This window comes from Tupaia chinensis, unplaced genomic scaffold (genome assembly GCF_000334495.1).
Source record: "Tupaia chinensis unplaced genomic scaffold, TupChi_1.0 Scaffold143247_2, whole genome shotgun sequence".
Lineage (NCBI taxonomy): Eukaryota > Metazoa > Chordata > Mammalia > Scandentia > Tupaiidae > Tupaia > Tupaia belangeri.
In genome coordinates, this window is record NW_006203092.1 from 2,073,337 (window position 1) to 2,095,955 (window position 22,619).

Consider the following 22,619-nt stretch of genomic DNA (forward strand, 5'->3'; position numbering starts at 1 on the left):
TTCCCTACAAAGCAAGTTTTAGGGAATTAATTTTGATCCTAAGCAATCATTTTTGTAGATAATTATGTAAGTCCTCCTGGAAAGATTGATATTAATCATTAAAACAGAGCTAATAATATTAACTTTCTTTTCAGTTCCCACGCCAGAAGGGATAGATGATACATAAGTCATTTTTCATTTTTAAAGCAGATTTAGTTAAACAAATGTACATATTTGAAATTATTCTATTGAGTTAATGGTGAGTACACCATATTATATTTGTATGGCCAAAATAGTTAAGAGATTGATCTCTTCAAGTATTTTTGGAATGACATTAATTTTATATGACAGATAGTATTATTGATAAAAGATACAATAATTTGTAAATTTTGAATCTCATAATTATATCTGTCTTACCAGCATAGGTCAAAATAATTTAGTGTGAACATGTAACATAATGAATTATTATATTTCATTCTATAATTTGGCATGCAGTTAAATCATTCAAAGTATTAAAAATTCATAATCCTTGAGGAAGAAACATCTAAATCTGCTGTAGAAGTTAGAATGCATTTATTGGGGATTCATCTTTACTTGAACACTTGTGAAAGGGTTCACTCTGGGAAAGAGAATTAGTTTAATACACATGAATCCTGCAGTGGGTCATCCATCACACTAATAGACTAAACTTTGTCTTCTGATAACCCGTTTCTATATTCTTCTTCATTTTAATGTGAATTCTTGGTCACTGAACTTTAAATTCAGAGTTGCAGTCTGGGAAGATTCAGCTTGATAGGTACAGGCTATGACTGCCACTTGCATTCTCTAAGAGAAGTATGTCATCATGGGAATGCTCTCGGTTCTGTGCTATGATTATATGTCTTATGGTTCAAACTTTAGTAAGTAATAAATAGTATATAGGAAAGGGAAAAATTGTATAGGTTAGGGCATTTTTACAAATTGAGTATACACATGTAACCTCACCTAAAAATTATCCCAGCACTCCATGGTACTCACTTAGGCCTCTTTCTAGCCAATTCTAATCCTGCCCCCTGAGAAATCACCATTTTGACTTTCTGCTCATACTTAAGTACTTACATTTGATGTGAATACAGTCTGAGTGTGTATGCTTTGTGCTTGGCTTCCTTGTCTTGACTTTTTGTCCTGTGAGAGTCATTCACGTTGTATTCAGTTGCAGGTTTTTGTTTTTTTTTTAACTTTCCTTTATATGGATATAATAGAATGTATTTGTACTGTCTTCTGTTGATAGCAAATTCCCCCCATTTTTCGATATTGTTAGGAAAGCTGCTGTGAACATTCTATTGCATACATTTTGGTGTTCATAAGTTGTATGGTTTGACTATGTCCCCAAAAGTTCATATGTTAGAAACTTAATCCACAAGACAACAGTGTTGGGAGACAGGGCTTAATAAGAGTGATTGGGCCATGAGGACCCTGCCCTCATGAATAGGTTAATGTCATTAACTTGAGAGTGACTTCTGCTCTTTCCTACGGGATGATTCTCACCAGATATTAGTGCCGTGCTCTTGGACTTCCCAGTTTCCAGAACCATGGGCTAAACAAGCTTATTTTCTTTATAAATTACTCATTATGTGGTGTTCTGTTAATAGCAAAAGAAAATGGACTAGACATATTTCTTTTGGATATTCACTTAAGAAGGAAATTTTGGATTCCTGGATATGTATTCTGCCCTTGTAGATTCTGTCAAATTGTTTCTCGATGCGGCTGTAGGTTTATTGTCTTGCTTAGAGCATTTGGAAATTCTTGTTGCTCTGCATCATTTCTTATATGTGGTACTGTCAGTTTTGAATTTTTTTGTTCAAGCTTAGGCACTCTGGAGAGTATGTATAGCATCATTTTATTTATTTATCTTTTTCAGAGAGATTTTTGCTATAGGGTGCATACACTTGCCAGAGAGACAGACATAGAAAGTGAGAAATCACTGTCCCCCAAAGGGTATGGCCACGCCACAATCCCTTTTCCATTTGTCTCTAAGGATCATGGGCAGGCATGCACATGTGGCTGGCATGAGTTTCAAGCCACTCAAACCATGGTTGGCCATGTGGGAGTCCAGCATATTAACCACTACATCACCTGCTATCGCCCCGCCCCCTTTTTTGGACTAGGATTCACTTGTCATATTCCTCTTGCCTTAATCTCAGGAGCAGTGGAGACTGCAGGCACATGACCCTGTGCCCAGCCTTCACGTTGTGCCAGTAATTAAACCCAGGCTTCTTTATCAGTGCTGGAATAGCAGTTTTACCAGAATACGCCAGTGTAACTGGGCTGGCAGAGGAAGAGTTTTAATAGTTGACTCAATTTCATTGATAGATACAAAACAATTGGCATTCTGGTAAATATGTTTTTCAAGGAATTGGTCCATTGTATATATTTAAAAACTTTTTTTGGCCTAAGGGTCTTCATTTCATAACTTTATTTATTTTTTATTTCTGATATTGGAAATTTATGCCTATTATACTTTTTCCTTTGACTGATATTGCCATAGATTTATGTTTTATTAATACTTTCTTCTTCTTGGGACCAGCAGTTAGCGTACTGGCTATGTCGCTGAACTCCTATGTAGTTGACTGCGGTTTGCGTCCTGGACCCGGTGGCTTAAAACTCACGCCGGCTCTGTGTGTGTGTGTGTGTGTGTGTGTGTGTGTGTGTGTCCTGAGAGGAGAATGGAGGAGAAGGAATTGCAGCATGGCCATCTCCCTGGGAGGGATTTCTCGCTTCCTATCTCTCTGTATCTCTGTCTGGCGAGTGCACATGCCCGTATAACAAAATCCTCTCAAAAAAAAAAAAAAGTTTTTTTCTTCTCAAAGATGAACTTTCAGCTTCGTTGAATTTCTTTTCTTTTCTTTCTTTCTTTCTTTTTTTTTTTTGAAAAGATTTTTGCTATAAGGTGCATGTGCTAGCCAGAAAGACATAGAGAGACAGAGACAAAAAGCAAGGAATCACCCCCCAGAGGGCATGGCCACGCCACATTCCCTTCTCCTCCATTCACCTGTTGGGATCTTTCACACGCATGCACACGTGCCCAGCATAAGTTTAAGCCACTGGATCTGGGACTCAAAGCACAGTTGACTACGTGGGAGTCCAGTAACATAGCCATTACACCATTTGCTGGTCCCTGTTGAATTTCTTTATTGTGGTGTTTTTCTACTTTTTCTTGAGTTTTGCTGTAATGTATGTCATTTTCTTCTTTCTCAGAGTTTGGTTTACTATTTTATTTTACTATTTTGATGTAGATATTCAGTTCATTTTTTTTATCTTTTATTCTTTTCCTAATACGTTCACGTAAGTCCATACATTTCTTTCTGAGCATTTCTTTAGCTGCATCCCACAGTGTTGGTATGTTATAACCTCATTATCATTTAGCTCAAAATTTGTTTTAAGTATGATTCCTTCTTTGGTTTTTGATTCCTTTAGAAATGTGTTGCTTCATTGACCAACATCATTTTACTTTTTTTTTTCTTTTTTCTTTTCTTGGAGAGTTTTTTGCTATAGGGCACACGCGCTCGCCAGAAAGACAGAGATAGAGAGACAGAAAGCGAGAAATCACCCCCCAGGGGGGATGGCCATGCCGCAATCCCTTCTCCATTCTCCTCTCGGGATCTTGGGCACACACACACATGCTGCGCCTGGTGTGAGTTTAAGCCACCGGGTCCAGGACTCGAACTGTGGTCTACTACATGAGAGTCTAGCAACATAGCCATTATGCTAACTGCTGGTCCCTTTTACTTTTCTTGTTGTCTTTATGTTGTTGATTTCCAACATAATTCTATAATAATCAGAAAACATTCTCTGTATAATATTAGTTTTTGGAGATTTGTAGAGACTTGTTTAATAACCTGCCTATATCTATTTCAATCAATTATTCTTTTATTCTTGAAAAGAATGTATACAGTGGTTGACACAATCTCTAAACATCAATTAGGTCAACTTAGAATTTTGTTCAGGTCTTATATAATGTGACCGATTTTGTGTTCTGTTGCTTTATAACAGTTATCGAAAGAGATGTGATATAATGTAGCTGTGATTATGGATTTGTTTACTTCTTATTTGGGATTCTGGGTCACTTTGCCTTACATGTTTTGAGGTTGTGTTTATGATTACTAAAATGTTTTATTTTTCTACTAAATGCCTTTTTATCTTTATGAATTTTATTTCTGTATTTCTGGTAATGCTTCTTGTCTTAAAGTCTATAATGTGGGGGACCAGCAGTTAGCGTAATGGCTATGTCGCTGGACTCCCACGTAGTCGACCGCGGTTCGAGTCCTGGACCAGGTGGCTTAAACTCACGCCGGGCGCGTGTGCGTGCGTGCCCAAGATCCCGAGAGGCAAATGGAGGAGAAGGGATTGCGGCGTGGCCATCCCCCCTGAGGGGTGATTTCCTGCTTTCTATCTCTCTGTCTCTCTCTGTCTGTCTGGTGAGCGCACGCGCCCTATAGCAAAAACCTCTCCCCCCCCAAAAAAAAAGTCTATAATGTAGTATGTGTTTGGCTGCACCAGGCTTCTTTCAGTTAATGAATGTGTCATACAGCTTTTATATATATTTTTACTTTCATTTCTTCTTTAATGGAATCTTCAATAAAGAGCCCCTATGTTTTTGTCATTGTTTAACAGTTTGGGAATTTTAATCTTTTACTTTGAGTTTTTAACCCCTTTATATTCAATTCAAGTATTGATACATTGTAGTTTAAAGTTGGCACTTATTTGTTTTCTTTTATCTTATGTACTTTTTGTCTTACTTTTACTTCTTTTTTATTGTCATTATTATTTTCACTTAATTTTATTATTCTTTTAATGTTTCTTTAAAGATGATAGCATGTATCTTTGGTTTATTTGAGTCAATATTGAAAAACACTTTATTTTGAAATGCTTATAGAGTCATTGGAATTTTAAAATATTGTATAGAAAGATCCTTCACTAAGTTTCTCCCAATGGTTTCATCAGAACAATTATAATAAAATACAAAAACCAGTAAATTGACATTGGTATTATACAATGCATACTTTTTAAAGTTTGTATCATCTTCCCCACTTACATAGAGAGAGCTGTGTGACTGTCACCATGGTCAAGATCGTACCTATGTCGTCACTACCCCAATCTCCCTTATTGTTACACTAAAGCCCTTTAGAATTGTACTCAACCACCTCCTCACACTGTCTCCAACCCCTGACCACCTTTAATCTGTTTTATTTATTGATTGATTGATTTTTCAGAGAGACAGTGAGAGGGAAAATGGGAAATCACCCCCTGGGGGAATGGCTGTAACGTAATCTGTTCTCCATTTCCTTCTGGGATTTTGGGCATATGTGCACATGTGTCTGGTGTGATTTTCAGGCCACCAGCTCCAGGACTCAAACTGTGGTCAACCATGTGTGAGTCCACTGCTTTATCCACCTTGCCGCCTGCTTGCCCCTAATCTGTTTTCTGTCTCTATAATTTTTATACTTCAGGTATATTATAAAAATAGAATTGTAACATGTGGCTTTTTAGGATTAACTTTTTTCACTCAACTTAACACTCTTGAGATCTGTCCCAGTTGTCTGTATTAATCTTTTGCTCCTTTTTAGTGCCAAGCATATCCGTAAAATGCATATCCCTGGTGGAGGCGTTTTGTTTCTTTCCAGTTTTTCACTGTTACATATAAAGTTGCTGTGTACAACTGTGTACAGATTTTTGTGTGGACACAGGTTTTTATTTCTCTACAATAAATGTCAGGAATGCAATTGCTGGTGTGCATGAGGACTGCAATTTTAGTTTTTTTTTCCAGAAACTGCCAAATGGTTTTTCAGTGGAGATGCATTATTTTACATTCTCACCGACAATGTCCAGTTTTCCCACATCCTCACCATTCTGATAGATGTGTAGACATCTTTGTGCTTTAATTTGCATTATCTTTTTTTAAAAAAAAATATTTTATTTATTTAATTTTGTTTATTATTACTTTTTTTTTTTTTAATTTGACCAGAGAGAGAAAGAAAGAGAAAGGGAAAGTGAGAAAGCAAGTTGCCAGGTCTGGGACTCAGACTATGGTCAGCCATGTGGGAGTCCAGCACCTCAACCACCATGCCACCTGCCTGCCCCAATTTCCGTTATCTTAATGTCAAATAATGCTGGTCATCTTTAATGTGCGCATTTGCCCTCTGTACATACTCTTTGATGAAATGGATATATTTTTCCCTATTTTCTAATTTGATTTTTTTAAGCTTTTGAGTTTGAAGTTTACTTTATATTTTCTAAGGATAATCATATTCAGAAAATGTGAGTCTTTTGTCATTTTTGTGTATCCTTTACTTATCTGATTCTACTTTGATTATTAATTTTACCACTTCCTAGAAAATGCAAGGTACTTAAAACACTTCAGCCCCATTTACTCTGTTTCTTCCTTTTGTGTAGCTATATGTACTTTAATTCCACAGATATTTAAAGGTTCACAAGTTTAGGTTATTTGTTGTTTCAAGCAATTCCTACTGATTTATTCACATTTTAAACTAACCTTTAAATTTTGTCTGCATTAGAGATCTTCTATCTGAGATAATTTTCTTTCTGACTAGAAATTTAATTGGATATTTCTTTTTTTCTTTTGTAGAAATCTGAGTCAACTGTGTGTGTGTATGTGAGTGTGTGTGCATGTGTTAATATGTTGTAAAAATGTTTAATCGTCAGTCTCTCATTTTCTTGAGACAGCAACATTAGTCTTATTCGTCTTTGAAGTTAATAAGGTGCCTTTTTGCTTTAGGGGTCGTTTTATGATTGCCTTCCTCTCTTGGCTTTCAGCTGTCTTACTAGGTTATGCTGTGGAAGTCAGTTTGTAAAAATCCTCCCTTGTGATATACGTACCCTCGTGCAGTCCCTTCTTTTCTTAAAAATAATTACATTTTTTATTTAACTTTATTTGATTGTTTATTTTAATTTGATCAGAGAGGGACAGAGTGAGAAAGAGAGAGAGAGAGAGAGAGAGAGAGAGAGAGGAAGTGAGAGAGATAGAGAAAGTGAGAAAGCAAACCACCAGGTCCAGGACTTGAACTGTGGTTGGCCATGTGGGAGTCCAGCACATTTAACCACATCACCTGCCAGCACCGTGCAATCCCTTCTTCTTCAGTGTGGGCTGGTTTCTTGAGGGACAGAGTGAGAAAGAGAGAGAGAGAGAGAGAGAGAGAGAGAGAGGAAGTGAGAGAGATAGAGAAAGTGAGAAAGCAAACCACCAGGTCCAGGACTTGAACTGTGGTTGGCCATGTGGGAGTCCAGCACATTTAACCACATCACCTGCCAGCACCGTGCAATCCCTTCTTCTTCAGTGTGGGCTGGTTTCTTTTTGAAATGTTGGTTTCTTTTTGATACCTTTAAAGTTTTTTCAAAGAGCTCTTACATACATTTTCTAATCATTGTAGTAGAAAGATTACTCTGCTATAGCTATTTCCATGTGCGTGAGCTTAATTGTACGTAGTACTAAAGATAATTTCTTGGTTTCTTAAGAAGATGCTATTACATTGATAGCAACAACTTTCTCACTGCCAAATGAATAACTTGGAAGGTGTTTCTCCTGTAAGGCACATTGCTTCATGGCCAGGGCACAGAACATATGGATGTCGGATGCTTTCTAGTTAGCATACTTCTCTAGCTTTTACCTGCTAAGCGTACCTTTGTCAGAAAGTTGTTTTTTTTTTTTTTTAATTTTTAGAGAGTACGTGTGTTTATGAAAGAGATAGATCTGAAGGGAGCTCCTCTAAGTGTGGCATTGGTCGCATTGCAATCCTTTCTCTTCCGTTTCTCTGTCCTGTTGGGATTTAGGACATGTATGTATACACACTCAGCATGTTTTTAAAGCCAGCGGGGTTGGAATTTGAACTATGATTTTCCATGTGGGATATGGTTCTTTAACCACTAGGTTATGCCCTGTTTCAAAAAAACCATTAAAAAAAATATTTATGCTAGTTATACTGATTATTATACTTCCATGACTTTATTATGTAAAAATTTGCAACATGAGTTTTTTTCCCATGAAAACTTGAATTCATTTGAAAGACTATGTAGGTGAATTGATAGAACAGTTACTGGTGAAATAGTCATGTTTGATCAAACTATAAAACACGAAGGAAAGGACTTATAAAAATCAAGAATTTCTCAATGAAATTGTTTCTCAAGTGTCCAAATTCTCGCTCCATCTCAAAGAGACCAAAATTAAAGATAATATGTTATGTAACAAAGAATCTAGAGGATTCGTTTTAGAGCCACATTAAAGAAGAAAACCTTGTCTATGTATCAGAATATATTTATCCTTCAGTATCAACAAGTGATTGGTTGAAGGACCCTGGTGAATACTAAAAATCCAGTGATGCTGAAGTTTCTTATTTCACATAGCATAGTGTTTGCCCATAACCGGTGTGTAGTTTCTCATTTACAAGATTTTTATACAACCTTTCCTGTTTACTGAGGGGTGAGCATCTTTAAAAAGTTCAGAAAAAATTCATATTATGGAAAAAGTTACATGTGTGTTTCAATTTTTTTGACACCAAAATACATTTGTGCTTCAGTTTCATTTTCCCACATATTTTTCAAGGCCCTTATACTTTACAATAATTTCTAGATTACTTAACATGCCTGACACAATGTAAATATCATAGGAATAGCTTTATACTATGTTGTTCAGGGAATAAGGACAAGAAGAACGAGTCTGTGCATGTTCAGGGCCACCTATCTCTTTGTTGTGATTGTCATCCTTGTCGAATCCATGGATAGAGAGGGGCTATTATATTTTTGAGAGAATACATACATGTTGTAAGTTTAGTAAAATGCTTAGTTTATTTTTCTTTTATTATGATTTCGTTTTTTTTTTTTTTTTTTCCTGACTGAACACTTTACTGATTCTTACTGCATCCTACTACAGGGCTTCTCTTTGACTACTGAATATCCAAATGGTGTTTTTATCCTGCCCTTTTATAAAGAATTTGCAAACTTCCTAACTGAATCATTTACATAATTTTCATTTAAATTACTATTTACCTAGTAGCACTATTTGAAATCCATAAAAGAAGTGAACACTATTTGCTAAGCACATATAAGCTCTTTCTAGACTGAGATCTGGCCACAAGTTGAACAGAGAACAGATAATTATTTGGTGACTCTTGCTCATTTGCTAGCAACTTCCATAAATTATACAGATTGTTTATCTGTATGAAAAAATCAGCAGATATTTGTGTTTTCTTCTGTTTATTTTTTATTCTATAAGCAAGGATGAGAGTTAAGTTCTTTTTATTAAACATTTATGGTATGTCTGGTATGAACAGACCTAGCAAAGTCAAAGAAGATTCATTCCTGTTCTCAAAGAGTCTTTAGTTAAGAGAGCCATTTTAATAAACAGCTATAGTGGAATCATAAGGTGCCGTTTTGCTTTTCCTTATGCATATAAACTTGTAACCTTAAAAACAAAACTTTCATTTGATGATATAATTATGTTATAATTTTAAAATGTATGATCTCTGTAACCTTTGCTCAGGGGCAGAGAGGAAACAGGCGTCATTGCCATTTGTCAAACTTCTAATAAGTTAGGAGAGACAATTGATATGAGATAATTTCATGCACTTCTTATATCGTAATAATATACTTGTTCTACTCCTAACTACTCTTGGCATGCCTTCACACCTAGTCATCCATAATGTCAGAGCTTCTACTTTACCATTCATTTCTTATAGACGGACTCTCTCTATTCTTAGAGTGTGATTTGTTCATTCTGGCTTGCCGTAGCAGAAGTCCAAATATTTTTTCCTATGCAAACATACCATAGACATTAGGTCCTGGTGTGTGGGATCCTCAGCCTGTCACAAATTTCATTATGCCATCTGCTTCAACCTGAGCAGTGCATCTTCTGCTGGCAGACTTTACTGAAGTTGCTATGGCTCAGGATTGAAAAAAAAAAAAAATCAGTCTTGGCATAAGAAGCTTGCTTTTGAAAAATAATAATTGATCATGCTTGCTTTAGATTTTTAAATAAGCTTTTGAAAGGATTCCCAAAAGCCTCTTCTCAACACATTGATCTCTTATTCATCCTTGATTGGAGATAGTCAATATAGTGATTGAATTATTGGTAACTTTGGTAACTTAATGAGTTTTTTGTTTTATTTTTAAGGACAAGTAGCAAACTTTTATGTATAGATTGGTGACATATTGTGAAATATTTTGATAGTTTCTGTCAATGAATACTCTTTACCTAATGTCTTATTTCTAGAAATGACAGTAGACTTTGTGCATAAAGCAAAGAAAAAAAATCTGGGTCGCAATCTACTTATTAATAGGTGTGACTAATGTATGTGTGTGACTTTATGTCATTTTATCATTTGTATGATGATACTTGGAGAATTATTTGGGAGATTGGATTAGAGTGAGTCCTTTAAAATGGGTAAACATTTATTCTGCAAATGTATATTGAATTCTGTGCAAGGTACTCATCTAGAAAGTCGAGATATAGTAGATAATGAAATGGTCAAATTCTCTTAGGTTCTAGTCTGTTCCCACTGACAGGGATGGAAGCTTCATGACTACAAGGTGTATGGCAGGTGGTGCTAAGTCCCATGAAGGAAAATAGGGTAGAGTAGACTTGTGGATAGCAAAGATATTCCATCACTTGGAAAATTCCAAGAGTTTAGAAATTACTTCCTATGAGCTGGGAACAAAGACTGGACTGTCTTTTGAGAAAGATCACATTCATTTTTTTTTTTTTTTTTTTTTTGGTGAGAGATTTTTGCTACAGGACATGTGTGCTCTCCAGAGAGACAGAAAATGAGAAATCACCCCAAGAGGGATGGCCATGCTGCAATCCTTTCTCCTTTATTCTCCTCTCAGGATTTTCAGCATGCCTGCATAAGTGCCTGGTGTGAGTTTGAAGCTGCTGGGTCCAGGATTTGAACCACAGTCTACCATGTGGGAGTCCAGTGACATAACCATTACACCATCTGCTGGTTCCAGTCACGTTCATTTTTACACACATTTTTATAAAAATTCAAACTATATAGAAAGTAAATAACCCCCTGGAACTCTGTCACACACACACACACACACACACACACACACACACACACACATATCAGTATTATATTGGTTGTTCAGTGTATGTTCTTAGAGATGTTTAATATATTTATAAATATCTCATCTTGAGTGTACATTGGCTCATACCGTACATATTGTTTGATAACTGCTTTCTCACTTAAGAGTGTGTTTATGGATATGTATATTTATGCATGTGTTTTAATGACTACCCTGAAATTTATCATTGGAAATAATAAGTTTTTATTTTTTTCATCATATAGATATAGTTTCAGTGAACATTCTTGTACACATATACTTGAGTACTATCCTGTTTTCTCCTTGAGTTAAATTTCTTAAGTAGAATTGCTGGATAAAAGGGTATAAACAGTTTGATATAGCATATATACTTTATTATTACCATTCCTGGGATGTTTCCTATGGAAGTTTATGGAATGTCAAAATTACTAGTGATATCTGTATTACTCTTAGGTAAACACTGCAACTTTGACAACTTCAAATGTTGAATTTGTCCATATTCCTCATCTCAGTCCAACCATAATTCCTACTCTACAAAGTGAACCATTTTTATTATCCCCAAATAATGGGAGTCTGGAAACACTTGCAGGATCTAATACTCAACACATCAATGGGAAACCTGTTTGTGACGAATTTGATCAACTGATTAAAAATATGGCCCAGGTGAGAACATTCTTCTTGTTACTTACAATAGAATGTATACATTTATTCTTTACTTAATGGTTTTTTTTTTATTTAAGATGTTTTTGCCTTAGGGCATGTACACTCACATGAGAGACAGAGAGAGAGAGAGAGAAGAGAGGAAGTGATATATCACCCCGCCCCCCTTTCAGGCGATGGCCACATCACAATCCTTTCCCTTCCAGGGATCTTGGACATGCCCAGTGTGATTTTTAAGCCACTGGGTCCAGGACTCAAACTGCAGTCAGCCACATGGTAGTCCAGCAATACAACCTCTATGCTACCTGCTGGCCTAGAATGTATATGTTTTTTAAAAGATTTTTATTTATTTTTTACTCTATGAGAGAGAGAAAGAGGGAGAGAGACAGAGAGAAACAGAGACAAACATCCTTGACAGTGTCTTGTGTTGTGGTCCATTCCTCAGCATTTCAACCAGCTAGTACTATAGATCTGTGTTCCTAGCACATTTAGTCAACCTGGGGTCTGAACTACAATCCTCCACGGACTTCAACATTGACAAATAGTGCCCTATTGTCTGTACCACCATAGCTAGGTCTAAAATGTGTATCTTGAAGGTTATAATTAAGCCCTAGATAGCTTATAGAATGTAGTGATATTTACAATATCAAAAAAACTGGAATGAAAAAGATTGATTTTATGGGAGTTTGTATGTTTCAGATATTTTTTTTTCAATGGTGTTTTTCTTTTTCTAAAATCATTTTGAAATTGAGTATTATTATGTTGTTTTTCATAAATATCTTAAAGGATAATAAAATTCCCATTCTATGTGATTAGTGCTAAAACTTATCTTGACAAAAATGTTCAATTTTCTCTTTTAAACAAAGTAATAACATTAATGATTATTACTACAATAATTGGCTTTTAATTTTGAATCTTGCCTTGTTTCCTGAACAGGGTCGCCATGTAGAAATTTTTGAGCTCCTCAAACCAGCATGTGGAGGCCTTGGGTTTAGTGTTGTGGGATTAAGGAGTGAAAACAGGGGAGAACTGGGAATATTTGTACAAGAGATTCAAGAAGGCAGTGTTGCTCACAGGTAAGAATGTCATACGCTGTTCTCTGTTGCTTTTGCTTTGTTTTTAGACAGAATTGTGCTGTGTGACAGTCCTTCTGCTCAGCCTCCCAAGCTGCTGGGACTACCACAAGCATGTGCCATTGCCTCTAGCTTTTAGGGTGGGCAAGGAATCCAACCCTGGCTGCCTGTGTGGCTTTGGCCTGCTTAATAGCAGAGTCTACCAGCCTGCGCTACCAGAATAGGACCTTTCTCTGTTTCTGGTCCCATGTTTAGGAGGTTTTGATCCTATTGACCAGTTATTCAAAAATGAATAAAAAATAAGTAAAAAACTATTGTTAACTAGTTTTTTGAAGTTACTAATATTGTGATAAGAAGACCTTTGAAGTGGGGGTAGCTTTTTTTTGTTTGTTTTCAATTTGCAAAGGGCATGTACATAGAGAGGGAGAGAGACAGAAGGAGAAAGGAGTGGGAGAAAGCACATGCCAATCAGACATAGTCAGGTCACAATCCCTTCTCTTAGATTTCTCTATCCTGTTGGGATTTTTGAGCATGTATACACACATGCCTGGTGTTTTTTCAAGCCGCCATAGACAGGATTTGAATTCCTGTCAACCATGTAGAATCCAGTTCCCTTAACCATTTGGCCATAGTGCCAGCCCAATATAAGAGTAGCTTTTAATTATAGTCATACCTTAATTATATTTTAGTACAAAAAAATTTGAGAGTAGAATTATTAGGTCATCGGAAAAGTCAGGACATATTTTGCCCTACAAAAATGTGTCATGACTTTTCTGACAACCCAATATTATTTTGTTAGTAAATGGGCTCTTTTTTTTTTCCCTTAAAAGTTTATTTCTTCTAAAACAACATCCCTCTAATAGCTTTCATCTAGCCCTAGATCATGGGCAAACTCATGCCTGGCATGCTCTGAGAGCCCTCCAGACTTAAATCAGGAACCATCCTACGTGGGATTGCCTCTCAGTGTCTCACGTTTACTGCTGTGCTACCGTCTGGTCCCTAAGTGTGTTCCTTTGGAATAGATTTTTTAAATTACTATACTAAAAGTGACCTACATAATTTGAATTATGTTTTATTTATATACTCAAAGCAATAACTAAGTATACCTATCTCCACTTTTATTTTTAGAAAATAGGAAAATGCAAGATATAATGTGTAGGTTGAGTGAGTAGCTAAAAAAAGGGGGGGTGTTGTTTTAAGTGGGAGGGATTGATTAGGGATATTTTAAGAGAATTGATTACCTGAAGAAAAACATCTATTTTAAAATGTAGAACTGCAAGCAAAAGCTTAAGTGTGACAATTAGAAAATAGGATTAAAAATGGCCCAAACATGATATTGCCAAAGAAGCCGCCTGTCATTTTCTGAAGAGCTGTCAGATATCTTGACCCCTTTTCATTTTTGATAGAGATGGGAGGTTGAAGGAAACCGATCAAATCCTTGCTATCAATGGACAGGCACTTGATCAGACAATCACACATCAACAGGCTATCAGCATCCTGCAGAAAGCCAAAGACTCTGTCCAGCTAGTCATTGCCAGAGGCTCATTGCCCCAGCTGGTCAGCCCCATAGTTTCCCGCTCTCCGTCTGCCGCCAGCACAGTCTCGGCTCACTCTAATCCGGTGAGTACTCAAGATCTGAAAAGGAGCAGAACCATTTTCCTCATTCGTTTTGGTTATCTCCAGGTTTCTAATTCCTATAGTTTCTTTGTACTTCCTGAGTTTTTTATTCTTTCATCTTTTCCTAGCCTAGAATATTTGCTATTTAATTACGACTATGTTTCTAGTTTCTAAAACAACCTTTCCTCTTCTCTGTGTAGAGAAGTGAGACAGATGAGACAGAGAAATACACAGAAAGGGAAAGTGAGAAATCACCCCCCTACAGAATGGGGCTGGCCACACCGCAATCCCTTTTCCTCCATGTTCTTCTCAGGATTTTTGGGCACACACATACCATGCCTTTATTTTCACACCACAAGGTCTTAACTTTTCAAGTTTATTCCTTTCCCGAATTCAATGATTTAATACTAATAACAAAATACTAATCACAGAAATTTCTGTTGTGATATAAAATTTTAGTGTTTTGAACATTTTTACCAATTCAAATAGAAGATTTGTTCTTAGGTTCACTGGCAGCATGTGGAAACTATTGAATTGGTGAATGATGGATCTGGTCTGGGATTTGGCATCATAGGAGGAAAAGCAACTGGTGTGATAGTGAAAACCATTCTACCTGGAGGAGTAGCTGATCAGGTGAGCTCTTCCAATAGGTTGATTGTGTTTTATGAAATAATGTAACTTCATCCTTTATACTTTCTGTTAGAAAGAGGACACATTTGCCTTAGACAATGTCAAAGAACATATATTGGAAACCTGTTTTAGTGGGCTGTCTCTGAAGTAGTCTTTTAAGCCTGAGGAAACATATCTTTGGAAAGGGACACAGATTTTTAAGTTTACCATTATAGACAATGAGCTTAGTACTCCTTAGAACTACAGACTAAAGCCAAGGTTATAGTCTTGATAGTTTTGGTCATTGTAGAGGTTGCTACCGTTTGTTTTATGATCAAAAATCATGTTTATAATCCTAGTCATCTATTATTATCACAAGCCATTATGAAAAAAAGACCACTTTATTATGGAGGAGGAAAATCACGATTCATCTTGACCCTTTGGTGATGGATATGAAGCATGACCTACTTTTATCACTTAGAGTAGTTCACTGAAGCATTGTCATTTATGGCGTGATGTTGTTTTAAGGTATGTTAGAAAATATTTAATACACTTATTAATTGTGAGTTAGATCTTAATTTAACAAGGTCTGCTAGTTTAGGCAACCATTGTCTTGATGGTAATTTACTGTTTATGGAGCTGTTTTGCATATGCCCTTGAACTTAAACCAGGATTCAGGTTCATCAAACATTTCACATATTCATAGATGAAAGGCTTACTTAATGGCAACCTTATCAATAGAGGTATCAACAGTGATACAGTAGTATATAAATTTTTCTTCCTTTTATAATATTAGCCAGCATTTCACGTATCAAATAAAATTTGCCCATTTCCCAAGTTTGCAATATATATATGTATATATATATACATGTATATATATATATATATACATATATATATATATACGCTTTATTTTCAGTATAGAGCTACGCTTCTTAATACTGTAGCCACTTGCCACATGTCACTTTTTAAATTAAAATTTAAATTAATTGAAATTAAATAAAATTACCAATTCAGTTCCTTAGTTGGACTAGCAGCATTTCAAGTACTCCACAGCCATATGTCACTGGGAGCTGCTATATTGGACAGTGCCGACTAGTTTCATCATTGCAGGAAGTTTTATTGGCCAGCACTTGTGTGTATGCTTTTAAGACTGCATATCACCCCTCATTTGTCTGCATTTTCATCTCATGCAGATTTCATCTGAAAATGAGTACTTTAGGACATTTATAGTCGAAATGGCCAGGCAAAAGAATGTGGTATTAATATGATGTTTTCTTGTGGGACACACTGCATTTGGAGTAATGTGTATTTACATAGTAATTTCATGCTTCATCTTTGCTCAATGGAATTTTCTTCTTTTCATCTCTCAGAAAAATTGCACAATATATATTTTTTCTTACACCTAGTAGGTAGCAATCAAAATGAAAAATTTATATTCCTTATGGGTTTAAAGAATAATTGTTGACTTTATTTATATCAAACTGAATCATGCTAGGATGTTTCAGAGGACAGTTAACATTCCAATTTTTTTTAAGAGAGATTTTTGCTGTAAGGTATGCGCACTCACTGGAGAGACAGAGCCAGAGAGCCAGAGAGCCAGAAATCAACCCCAGTGGGGATGGCCATGCCGCAATCCCTTTTTCTCCTTTCTCCTCTTGGGATCTTGGGAACATGCACCTGCCATGAGGTTTAAGCCACCGAGTCTAGGACTCAAACTGTGGTCAAGTACAAGGGAATCCAATAACATAGCCACTGCACCATCTGCTGGTCCCTACAACCATATGTTTAATGTCCCATGATGGTTAATTCTTATTACTGCCATATTTTATTATTCCCTTTCCCTAGTTTAGGATGTCTCTGATACAGGTATAATTATAGTAGTCTAATTATTCAACATCTTTTATTCAGCATGGGCGATTGTGCAGTGGAGACCACATTCTAAAGATTGGTGACACAGAGCTAGTAGGAATGAGCAGTGAGCAAGTGGCACAAGTCCTTCGGCAATGTGGAAATAGAGTTAAGTTGATGATTGCTAGGGGTGCCATAGAAGAACCTGCAGCACCCACCTCTCTGGGTATAACCCTCTCCTCATCCTCTGCTTCTACACCGGAGATGCGGGTAAGTAGATAAAAACAGTTAATATGGAAGTCAGAGGAAATGGCCCTTAGATAGTAATATACACTTAGAATCTATATTTATTATTGTTCATATATTGGGTAGCCCCATGGCCTAATGATTAAGGGAGCTGGATTCCGTCTGGCCGACCATGCAGTTGTTGTCCTGGTTCTGGTGACTTGAAAAACATACTGGCCATGTGTGTGTGTGTGTGTGTGTGCATACCCAGATTCTAGATGGGATAGAGAAATGGAGGAGAAGGAATTGTGGCATGGCCACACCCATGCAGGGTGATTTTTCCTTTCCCTCCCTCTGTCTTTCTGCCTCTCTTTGGCAAGTACATGTGCTCTATGGCAAATAAAGTTTTGAAAGCTTATGTATTATTGCTAAAGAATGTAACAAAATTCAGATATAGAAATGCCTCAGTACTAATAATATTTTACCTACTGGAAATAATGTGTAAAATAGATGAAAAATAGCATGATTAAAAATAATAGATTAGGGTGAACCAGCAGATGGCATAGCAGTTACATCTCTGGACTCTCAGATGGATGAGCATGGTTTGAATCCCAGATCCGGTGGCTTGAAACTTACTCTGGATGTGTGTGTGTGTGTGTATGCCCAGGATCCTGGGAAGGAAATGGAGGAGAAAGGATTAAGGTGTGGCCATCCTCCCTTGGGGTGGGGTGATTTCTCACTTTCCCTCATAGTGTCTCTGTCACTGTCATTCCATCAAGCACATGTACCCTAAGGCAAAAACCTCTTAAAAAGAAAATATTAGATTAGGGCCCATCAGATGACAGGGTGGTTAAGGCAGCTGGATCCTACATGGCCAACTGCACAATTTGAGTTCTAACTCTGGCGGCTTGAAGAACACACCAGGCATAAATGTGGACATGTCCAAAATAATTGGGAGGAGAAGGGACTTTGGCATGAGCATCTCCCCAGGGGATGACTTCTCACTCACCCACCCCCAGTCTCTCTGGCAAGCACACATGCCCTGTAGCAAAAGACTAAAATGCTGGATGGTTATTTTTACCTTTTTTCTCTAAGCAGTATATTTATAGAGATAATGTTATAAAGGATGGGCAAGATTTACTTTAATTAATTTATTTTTGTAGAGCGCATGTGCACTTGGTAGATAAAAACTGAGTAACAGAGAAAGAGGGAGAGGATGAGGGAGTGGGATATGGTCATATATTCCATTTTCTTCCATTTCCCCCTCCTGTGATTTTGGGCATGCATGTACCTATACATGTGTTTCTTAAGCTACCAGGTCCAGAATCAGCCATACCATTGGCCATCTGGGATCTCCCTGCCTTAATAAGCAGGTTCTGGAGTCAGCCCATAGATAAAATCTTAAAGAATTGCTTGCTAGTGATACCTAAAAGATTTAAATATATCTTTTTGTCCAGCTCTCTGTAAGACTAGTCATAGTTATAATCATTCCCTTTCAACAACATTTTAGTGTTTTTGTTTTGGATATATGGACATTGAGGAGTAGAGGCTGGCTTGGTAGGTATAAATAAGGCTTACTAAAAACTTTTACTATTATTATTTAGAGGTATGTCTAACTATTATAACTCTTATCAGATTTATACTGAGTGGTTATTTTTCTTGACTCAAGTTACATAACTTTTAAAATAAAAGTTGTACTTTTGGTGTAATAACAAAAGCTTTATTCATAGGTGTAGCATTTCATCCTTGTCCTTAGTTTGATATGAAAAAAGCTGGAACATTTCCAAATAGTAGTGCCTGATTCAGCTGGTTTGCAGGTTATAATACTATAGTGGTTATAAAACTACAGTGGATAAAAATAGCGACAAAATAATTTCATCCAGAAACCTTTTAAATATGAAAGAAGAGAATTGTTTACTGTCTCATGATGTGTAATTCATACCATTGCTGTTTTTAGATAAACTTTGCTCAATTTCTAGAGAAGCTTTATAGCAAATACAGGTTTTATATTCCTTTTCTATAGATGTAAAAACATCTACGTTTTCTTCTGTTAAAGTTTTTTCTAACCAGTTGCCATAAATTTTTTAATATCCTAACCTCCTCCATAAACGTTATTAGAACACTTGAAATTTCCATGATTCTGTTGTTTTTAGAATTGAATTTGGTTGCTATTTTTTGCAAAAAGAAAGAAGAAAGAAGGCTTGTTTATGAAAGTGTTTAAATGGCATTCTTTTGTGGTAAACAAAACATTTTATTCAGCAATATATAAATGAATGCAATACCGAAAACCACTTGATGTAATTGAAAGCTTAGAAAAATATCTATTCTGTGCATATCATCATTTCTGAAGCTTGTGCCCCTTTTAAAACCATTCGATAGTCAAATTGCCACCCTCTAAAATAGCACTCGCATAAGTCTTATTAAAAATAGAAAACACATTTGTTTCAATTGAAGCAGATTTCATCCTGTCATTTTCTTGTAATTATCTAAACTTTAAACTTTTGCTAAGTTTGCACAGATAATTATGTACAATGAAAAAAATGAATCAAAACTTGACTGTAAAATTATATTTCATTTAGGTGGACTATCAAAATTTGTTTAAAGAAAATTAGAACACATGATCAGCACCCCAACCTGCATGTCCATCTGACTCCTTAACTTCGATTTTGTGGTGCTCTAGGGTTCACTGTAGAATCTGCCTTCACTATACTAACACAGTACCTATAGCTTCTCGATGACCTATTTCAGTAGTCCAGTAAAAGCATTCCATCTTTGGAATTTAACTCAATTTAGGAAGTCTTGCCTTTCAGGTCCACATGCAGTTAGCATGACCTCTACATGTTGGAGAATGCTCGCATCTGAGAAACTTGTTTTTATCTTGCATTCATGGAATGAAGAATGCCTATATAGAAACTTTCTGTATAGAAAAGTTATTTATAATGTTTCATATTAAATTCTGAATTTATATAAAACAAATAAAAGGATGATTGATAATACTGCCTTAGTGCATTTCACCAATTTTAAAAATAAATCATTAGCCTATTTATAACTCATTTTTAGGACAGATTAACTCCTAGTTATGATGTTAGAATCAACTATAAATTTTGATAATTGTCACATACCGCATGAATACTTTGGAAATCCATATTGTGCATTATAAGGATGCACAGTGATTAAAAGTAAACAGGAAATCTTAAAAATAAAATAATGGTTCTATTTTTAAATTTTATATACTCTATATCATTTAAGAGCATGGGCTTTGTACCAAGACTGTCTAAATTTGAATTCTTCCTTTCCTAGTGGGTTGCCAGAAAAGTCATAATGGTTTTTTTCCATGTTTTTCTATGCAAAAACACATTATGACTTTTCTGACATCACAGTAGGTTGCTAGTTGTTTGTCCTTGGAAAAATTACTTTTCCTCAGTTTCTCAGAGAAAAAATGATGATAATTTTATCTACCTCATTGACTTGTTATAAGAAATAATGAGTTAAGAAATGTCAAGTCCCTGCTATGGAGTAAGAGTAAATGGTGGTAAATGGCAGCTGGACTAGTGGTTATTTTTCTTTTCCTGATATATAGTTGAGCAAAATGATTCTTAGAGTAAGTGAGAAAACTAAATTTTTAACTCTTGATCTGAATTCAAAGCAGGATTTCATTTAATTGTACTACATCCTGACCCCTTCAGAAATGAAGATAAGCCATCATTGAAAGTAGAATTTGTTAAAAGAAAATTTTGGTTTTTAACATTTTTTGTACATGAATAATAATTTCTCTGGAAAGGAGAGGTTCAACCTTAGTCCTGACATTTCTTTCTGACTAAAAATGCGATGCTCAGTTTATGTGTTCACAGCCAACGGAGTAATCCATTATTGTATAATTTTGTAGCACTTCATTTAGCCATATTATTTATAAATTAAGGCTGTGACTGTTTAAATTTATTTTTATGTATTTTGTCCCCTGTACACTTATTTATTAATTTTATTTTAGGTTGATGCTTCTACACAGAAAAATGAAGAAAGTGAGACATTTGATGTAGAACTTACTAAAAATGTCCAAGGATTAGGGATTACGATTGCTGGTTTCATTGGAGATAAAAAATCAGGTAATTTTAAACATTATTGGTTTTTAAACTTGATAATTGTCTTTAATTTTTTTTAATAAATATATTTTTATTTTAAGAATCATTTTATTTAACTTTATTTATTTACTTATTTTAACGAGAGGGACAGAGCAAGAGAGAGAAAGAGAAAGTGAGAAAGCAAGCCACCAAGTCCAGGACTTGTACTGCAGTCGGCCATGTGGAAATCCAGTGCCCCTAACTACTATGCCACCTGCTGGGTCCAGTAATTGCCTCTAATCTTTATATTTTATGAAATATTGAAAACTTCCTTAGGAATGATTTAGTATAAATGACTCTTCTATTGTTTGTAAATTAGGCCAGATAATTTTTTTTATTCTGCAGCCTAAATTTCCACTATAGGTTTTATTTGTGTGACTTGTGACAAATATTTATTCAAAATGAGAGCTCTCTATTTAGAAAATAGAATATTCTTTGGATGGCCTTTGAAAATAGTGAAAAATAACCTATTTCTACTTTCAGAACCTTCAGGAATCTTTGTAAAGAGCATTACAAAGAGCAGTGCTGTTGAGCATGATGGAAGAATCCAAATTGGAGACCAAATTATTGCAGTAAGTTATACATTTTATAATAGCCTTGTTAATCTTTTTTTGGGGGGAGAGGTTTTTGCCATAGGGCGCATGCGCTCACCAGACAGAGACAGAAAGCGAGAAATCATCGCCCAGGGGGGATGGCCACGCCACAATCCCTTCTCCCCCATTCTCCTCTCAGGATCTTGGGCATGCACGCACACGTGCCTGGCATGAGTTTTAAGCCATCGGGTCTGGGGCTCGAACCGCGGTCGACTACATGGGAGTCCAGTGACATAGACATTACGCCAACTGCTGGTCCCAAGTTAATCTTCATAGTTGAGCATTCTTAGTTTTTATTTATTTGTTTATTTACATTCATTCACTGTACGTCACTATAGCATACAAAATGAGATTTTTCCATTCAGAATACACTGTATATTGGCTCAATCAAGCACATCAACATATGTGTTATTGTCAACAAATAATTTTCCATTTCTTGTTTCCTGTATGTTTTGCCTTTTTTCCCATCCTTGATTCTCTATCTCACCCTCTGCCATCTCCCACCCTCCTCCCACACTGTGTCTGGTATCTATTGTTGCTTTCTATGCCTCCCCCATTTTATTGTTTCACTAAATATCTTAATAAATCTAAATATTTTCAATAGCAAGCACAGCTAATATATACATATCCATGAACACAAGTCTGACTTTAGGCATAAACCTCAGTGAATAGAATGAACATACTATAAAGTAGCACCTAGCTAGGGCTATATAGCTTACTTCAGTCATCAAATAGGTATTTTTAATGCTTTCTTTCTTCTGAATTTTTTTTATTAATTTACATTCATTCCCTGAGCATCA

At 35.9% G+C, this 22,619-nt stretch overlaps 1 protein-coding gene across 1 annotated transcript in view; it reads left to right on the forward strand.

Moving 5' to 3' along the window:
• The window catches only part of MPDZ (multiple PDZ domain crumbs cell polarity complex component), a 163,217-nt gene that overhangs the window by 22,938 nt on the left and 117,660 nt on the right, over positions 1-22,619 (forward strand). Inside the window, 7 exon segments of the mRNA XM_027766416.1 lie at positions 11,527-11,736; positions 12,670-12,809; positions 14,213-14,426; positions 14,928-15,056; positions 16,944-17,153; positions 21,097-21,211; positions 21,710-21,798. Coding sequence (XP_027622217.1) covers positions 11,527-11,736; positions 12,670-12,809; positions 14,213-14,426; positions 14,928-15,056; positions 16,944-17,153; positions 21,097-21,211; positions 21,710-21,798 — 1,107 coding nt within the window.